Below are 7,500 nucleotides of genomic sequence, written 5' to 3'. Positions count from 1 at the left end.
AGGAAAAAATCCAATAGGCATTTACTAACATTGATGACATGGAAAATTTTAGTTAATTTTAAAGGAACATACAAAATTTTAGATACTTTTGTTGAATATGCTTGTGTCAGGCTAGTGGAATGATATTCATAAAACTTTATTGGTCTGTATCTCTAAACAGTATTTTGATTAATTTATGTAGTTTTTATTGAAGCAAAATCACAGTGAAAGAAAAATGTTTCTTTGGGGAGTATTTTTGGCACCATAAGGAACTGGCTCCTTGAGCAAAAAATTTGAAGTACTCTCAAGGGCAACTGAAAGCTCAAGAAAATAAGTAGCATAGGGCCATTGCAGTTGTTCTTTGTTCTGTGAGTTTCCTGAGTACCACTGTTATTGTACTTTACTAGAAGTCAGCTTGTGAGGATTACGTCAAGTGACATTTCGCCACCTCTTAATTAACTTCGTGAAAGTTGGCACAAGAATGTGACCGGTAGAGATTAGTGACTTTTTCAAATAGAATAATGTAAGTGAAGGAGGGTGGATGGGGAAGAGAGATCCTTCTTAGTAAATGAAAGGAGAGATAAGCCTGGCTTGACACCATAAATGTAAAATTTTCCTCTTGTATACTGATATTGTGCTTATACTGAATTATGAAGGGCAAATTCGTTTGCTGACTTTGAGAATGACCAAAGATGAATATTTATATATTAGTAGTTTTGTGTGATAACTGCTAACAGCAACATAACAGTATCAGTTCTTGGTAACCATGCATAGCATGTTTTTACCAGGTCCAGAGAACACCAGTAAGGGACTTTGCTGATTATGTTGTCGACTTTTCATAAATAGATATATTTATTTAGGAATTAAAAGATGACAATTATCAAATGTTGTTGGCTTTATAATTGTTTCACTATTTTATATCTTAGGTAAATCAAGAAAAATAAAGATGATGATTTTTGTTCAATAAATTGATGAGGATGCTCCTTTGTAAGAAATTAATCATATGACCTAAATTTTTTTTTATGAAATTTTGTTTAGAGCTATTTTTATAAAGAAATGTGATATAGCAAAACCTACACTAACAGGAAGTGAAATATTGGAAAATGTATGAATGGACAATCACGAAAGATAGGAGTGGTTCTTTATTTTTTTCTATTTACAGATTACTCATCTTCAAGACTAATATTGTTAATGTTTACTATTTTTGTGTTTACTTGCCAAATATAGTCTTGATTTTTTTGCAATTTGCTTTAATGGTCAGTGAAAACATCAGTTTATTTGTAGCTTGCTCAGTTGTTATTATTGCCATTTGTGATTTTATTATTAAAGACATAAGAAAATGAGGAAATTTAGTTCATCAGAAATATGGGCAGCTTTAGTATACCCAAGATATCAGTAAGGTTTAATGTCTTAAAAAAGGTTGAAAACCACTACATGAAAGGATTATCTTAACATATTTCTTATACTAACACTGATTTCTCAGTGTTTGACCTTCCTGTGATTCTTACAGAATTGTTAACTAAAAGTATTCTTGTATATTAAACTACAGTCAGCACCAAAAGTCTTGGTACGGACATCCTGCGCTAAAATTTTTGGCAATTTATCAAGCACCCCTTATAACTCTGGTTTACATTTGACCAAAGTGTTGGCACGAGCCAGGGAGGTAAAGTAAGTGGAACTTAATCAGCTGTCACTTCTTTGAACCGGATAATGTGTCTTGCACATTCATGGATGGTACATTCTGCTTGTCTTTTGAATTTCCCATGCACTTTATGAGTGTGACCTCACCTTCCCCCATGGTTCCCAATAACTGTGAAAGTTGCCTAAAAACTCCGCAAGACAGTTTTCCACTTCTCCATATCCAAAGCAAGGTATTTCTTTGAAAAAATAATTTTTTTCATCCTCTGCTGTTTCTTTAACAGTGGCTTTCATTGTGGGTGCAATGTTGGAAGACAAGGTTGTTACAGAGGCACCATTGTACTTTTCTGGTAGAGACGTTTTAGAAAAGTTTTGGATACATCCTCTTGAGTTCCTTTGCAGTTTCTCATGGTTCTTTGTCCACTTGACCTTGGAAAATCATCATTGGTTCTCTTAGAGCAGTTACGTGGCCTCCCAGACCTTTCCTTGTGGAGTGGTAAAGCTTCATCACCTCTCTGTTTTTCTTGGTCCAGCACTGCTTTATGGAGTGCCATCCTGGTCATAATAATAATCTTCCTATTAGTCTTCCCCCAAGCTTGAGGGAAACTATGGCAGAAATCTCTTCCTTTGTAATCTCTTTGTTGCCTCCCATTTCTCCAGAAAATGTAAAATAAGAAGCAATGATCATGCTTAAAAACTGCATGGGGTGACACAAAAGAAAAACAGAATGTACTGCCTGTGTATTAACTAAACACATTATCTGGTTCAAACAAGTGACAGCTGATAAAGCCCCACTCACTTTACCTCCGTGGCTCGCACCAACACTTTGGTTGAAATTAAACCAGAATTATAAGGGGTGCTTGATAAATTGCCAAAAATCTTAGCAAGGGATGTTCACACCAAAACTTTTGGCACTGACTGTATATCTCTTGATGAGTTCAGTGTTGTCCTAATATTGTTGTCATATAAAATGTTTCAAGAAAAATGAATGCCAACCAATACACTAGAGAACTTCAAATCAGATGGGTTGATATTTTTGTCATCAACAACAGAAAATATAGAGATGTTTTACTTTATATTTAAATTATTTGGAAAGACAAACACACTCACACGCACATAAATATTCTGGGCTGATTTATATATGATACATTTTCCTCATGAATTTGGGTTTTTATAATCATGGCAGTATGGTTACATTTTGAGTTTATCATGTGAAACAAATTATTCTATTGTCTTTTTATTTTTCCTCTTTGTTTCCAACCAGAATCTCAAAATTCTTGTTAAATGTATTTAAGATATGCAAATCTTTTTCAATATAGCAGTTTGTCCTTTCCCTTTTTGCTTTTTTTGTCTTTTTGCTCCTTGTGCCTAGACACTATGTTTATAATTTTGAGGGTTGAAGTTTTTACATTTTTATATATGATGTTCATATAGTTTACATTTGGTTAACAGAGCTGAGTACCCGGGAGGCTAAAGTGTCCGGCATCCGAGAAGCTTTACAAACTCTACCAGTGGCACACCTGTCCACTCTCAAGGTCATCATCATGCATCTTGCCAGGTGAGTCCATTGCAAATGTTTATAGGCCTTCTACCTCTTTTTGTCTCTGCCATTTTCTTGATGAGGACATTTTTTTCTGTTTTCCATATGATTTATTATAGTTTTTACATTTCTTGTATTATTACAAGAGCAAATAAGGCAGTATATGCATTGTCACCGACTTATTACTGATAGTGTGTGTGCACTCTGAACATGCATTTTTTTTGTCATGAATTTTGACATGCGTCAATTGGTTTCAAGTGGATGGTCTGTATTATTCAAAAGAGCATGCACATGTAACATACAGAATTCATAGTTGTACTGATAATATTAAGTTAGGCTTCTTAGTTGCATATAACACTAAACTAATTATGTATTATTTTTTCACTTTTATCTGAAATTATATCTGACTATATTATCTTTCCATGTAATTAGGCTATGATTGTGACCATAATGAATGTATACTTTGGTTGTGATGCTACCAAATATGATGCTGATAAAGTAACAATTTGTAACCAGCATGCATGCAGAAATAGTGGAAGTGTGTATGTTGTAATTGTGTAGAGGACCTTTCATTTGATCCTGAGTTTATGTCCTCTACTGGTGTCAATAGTTTAGAAGGATTTTTTGTACGTTAATTGGAACTACGCACTGACTCCAAATGTGGCTTATTTATATTATTATGGAATTCATCAGTGGAAATTAATAGTAATGATAATGATGATAATATAATGATAGTAGTTCAGGAGTGAGGCAAGGCTGTGTCCTTGAGCCAACTCTTTTCAACACATGCATGGATTGGATACTGGGCAGAGCTACTGTTCAAAGTCATTGTGGGGCAACACTGGGCAATATCAAGGTTACAGACCTTGACTTTGGTGATGACGTTGCCATTCTATCTGAGTCTTTGGAAACCCTAGTGGCGGCTCTGGATGCATTTAGCAATGAAGCGAAACCCTTGGGTCTAGAGGTCTCCTGGACTAAGACCAAGGTCCAGGAATTTGAGGACTTGTTAGGAGAACCTGTTCAGTCAGTACGTGCTTGCGGCGAGGACATTGAAGTCACGGAGAGCTTTACATACCTTGGTAGTGTAGTTCATAACTCTGGGCTGTCAGACCATGAAGTCAGCAGACAGATTGGCCTGGCAGTAGGGGTTATGAACTCTCTCAACAAGAGTATTTGGAGATGACGGTACCTGTGCAGAAGGACCAAGCTACGGGTTTTCAAGGCTCTGATAACGCCAGTTTTGCTATACGGTAGCAAAACCTGGACATTGTCCTGTGCCTTGGAGTCTCGTCTTGAAGCCTTTTGTAATAGGTCCTTGCGCCAGATCATGGGGTACTGTTGGCAGGACCATGTGTCCAACCAACGGTTGCACCACGAGACTGGCACAGGACCTGTTATCTGCACAATCCGTGATCGCCAACTCAGGCTATACGGCCACCTGGGTCGCTTTCCTCAGGATGATCCTGCCCATCAGGTAGTCTCTGTTCAAGACAACCCTGGGTGGAGGAGGCCTTTGGGATGGGCCGAGTCCCTGCCTGGCGACTAGCCATGAGGGATCCTCGTAGGTGGAAGCGAAGGTTGGATGCGGCTATGCGCCCCCAACGACGTCAGCCCCCTTGATGATGATGATGATGATGAATGAAAATAAGAATGATAAATCAAAAGTAACAGCAATGATATTAATAATTGGATAATATTATGCAATGTTTTTTATTTTGTAAGTTAAGCATTTATTCTCATGCATATAGACAGTGTCTAAGAGTTTCAAGGCCCCTATTTTTGAACAAGTGAAACACCAGTTTCACTTTTTGATAGTTTCACTTGGATGAATCTTCATTGGTTCACACCGTACACCTTACAGATTTGTTGTGTGATATATACTGTGTTACATAAATATTGCTTTATTCTGACTTTGTACACAAGAATGTTGTTGATTGCTCATTCATGAAGTAATATTTGATTCCCATTTTTTAATAAAAGTGCAAAACTTTCCTCACTGTATTTAGGTGTTTGCATATAATAACAATGAACAGAAATTCATTCTAAGTATGATTATGTTTACTGCTATTATCAGTATCATTACTGTTATCATTACAATCGTTATTAAGGTAATCTTAAGAATACTCAACATTTACTTTGTAGTAATAATAATTATGATTACCATAATAATGATGTCAATGATGGTGATGGTAGCAATAGTAATTAGGAAATGATACTGATGATCAGAATAATGACAATAATGATGACATTTATGCTAACAGTGATAATATTAATGGCATTACAAATGACCAAGTTGATTACTGCTTTTGATACTCATGATTATCTTTGTATTGAAATATTATTAATAATATTAGGGAGTTACAATACAATTATCAATTATACATATAGCATTTCTGATAAGTGTTATTTTCAAAAGGCAATTTTTAGAATACAATATTTTGAAATATTTTCTAAGAACAAGGGAAAGAATATATAATAATAGGGGGGATAGAGATAGAGATAGAGCTTGTGGTTAGTAAGTGCAAGGAAAGGTAATCCATGCTGGAAACTATTTTACATACACTGATGTTATATTAGAAATTATTAGGTAAGAGTTATATTGTGAGCATATAAATGATTGAAGTAAGTAATTACTTTTCACAATATTTCAGATATACATTGAGAGTCACATTGTATATTATACTATGGATGCTTACAATGAAGGTGTCTTAGCATTTATCTTCTTTTATGCAACTGGTGTGGTTGTCTTCAATTATAAAGGTCAGATTTTTATGTTGAATGTTATAAAGGTCACTTCTTTGATCAGGTGTTAGTTTATGTACTTTTTATGTGCTGATAGCAGTGTATCATGGTAACATCACACAACACAGGGCTTCCTGGTGTAGAGGAACTTTTATTTGATCCTGAGTGTATGTTCTCTCCTGGCATCAATAAGTTAAAAAGTTTGTTTGTACATTATTTGGAACTACAGACTGACTCCCTATTTGGTTTATCTACATTATCATGTTATTTGTCAAAGGAAATTACTGTAAAATATTTACGAAGAAATAGAGTTATGCATACAAATTGATTAGATATGAAGAATAGATTTTTCAATAGAAGAATTGTTTAGGATTTTTTCCATCCTCAACACTAATCGAGACAAAAGTAGATAATGAATACTTCTGAGAGTATTTAACCCATTCGTCCCGGGCGTCACATATAAGAGACACCGGAAAAAATAAACATTGCCGGGCTGCCCGCCAGTGTGATGCTGTCTCGGGGCTGCGCTCCGAGGCAGAAGCGGCACGTGGCCGGGCGGGCGGACAGACTCCAGGGAAGCTCCGCCCGCTGATTTTATAGCTGCCCAGATTTTTTTATTTTGGCTACAAAATTTACCCGGCGTGACTGGGTTAACAAAGGTGGTGATTTTGTAATTTTCAGTTAATGCATTGTCCAAGTAGAAGATTTGGTTTTAATTCCATTTGTTACAATGGATATTCTTTGCTGTGACGTACTGTCTGTTTTATTTTGCTTCCAAATCTCCCCCTGTGTGCAAGGAATGGCTGGGGTTACCATCCACAGGCCGTGCATGGGATTGAACGCAAGTCTGCAAGATTGCTAGACCAACACACTAACCGCTGTGCCAGCAGAGCACAGGATTTTTCTTTTTCTGTTCACAAATTTTCCTTTTTCTTCCACAGAGTTTGTGATCACAGTGCTGTCAATAAGATGACAGCAACCAGTCTGAGCACAGTGTTTGCCCCAACCTTGGTTCAGTCAGCTGCCCTGGGGGAAAACATACAGCCAGCAGATTTGTTAGCAATGGCTAACTCGGCTCAAGAACCAAGAGTTGTTGAGGTTCTTGTGGTCTACCACCGTGATGTCTTTCTATAGTTCCTGTGTGTAGGTGGATGGTAAAAGTATTAACTTTTTCACAATGATATTTCCTGAGAACTGATTATAAAAATACTTATTTCAGTGATCGTCGTAAGGTAGATTGCAGTGGGTTTTTTTCTTATATTATATAAGTATGAGTAGTCAATTACTGTGATTTCTTCATAAGCCTTTGTACTTTATGATGACTTGATAACACTGACCAGTAACATGACACCTATGATACACTGACTCACTAACCATCATCTGATATCATGATAGCTTTAGTAGGTTATTGGCGTGCTGCAGTCATAACAGAGTTTGCCAACTGAGCCTGCGTACCAGAGTATTGGTGCCTTTTATGTGGAATCAAAAAAAGATCTGTATGACACAAGTCCATTGTGCTGACTTAGAAAGAGAAGGAAATGATTTCTGCCTTTCTTCATATTTCAGGTATAAGTGTTCTTTACTGTGATGAGTTTTAA

The 7,500-nt window shown here is 36.3% G+C and overlaps 1 protein-coding gene across 4 annotated transcripts in view; it reads left to right on the top strand.

Annotated features, from left to right (window-relative positions):
* LOC113807348 (N-chimaerin) overlaps nt 1-7,500 on the top strand; it is a 26,214-nt gene that overhangs the window by 17,460 nt on the left and 1,254 nt on the right. For all 4 annotated transcript variants that reach the window (XM_027358579.2, XM_027358580.2, XM_070141736.1 and 1 more), the window contains 2 exons: nt 3,070-3,175; nt 6,844-7,500. The exon at nt 6,844-7,500 is cut by the window's right edge and continues 1,254 nt beyond it. In XM_027358579.2, coding sequence (XP_027214380.1) covers nt 3,070-3,175; nt 6,844-7,036 — 299 coding nt within the window. In that variant the 3' untranslated portion in view covers nt 7,037-7,500. The remainder of the gene's footprint in view (nt 1-3,069; nt 3,176-6,843) is intronic.

Source organism: Penaeus vannamei, chromosome 3 (genome assembly GCF_042767895.1).
Source record: "Penaeus vannamei isolate JL-2024 chromosome 3, ASM4276789v1, whole genome shotgun sequence".
Lineage (NCBI taxonomy): Eukaryota > Metazoa > Arthropoda > Malacostraca > Decapoda > Penaeidae > Penaeus > Penaeus vannamei.
Note: the sequence above shows the minus strand (reverse complement) of the source record. Positions and strands in the feature narration are given on the sequence as shown.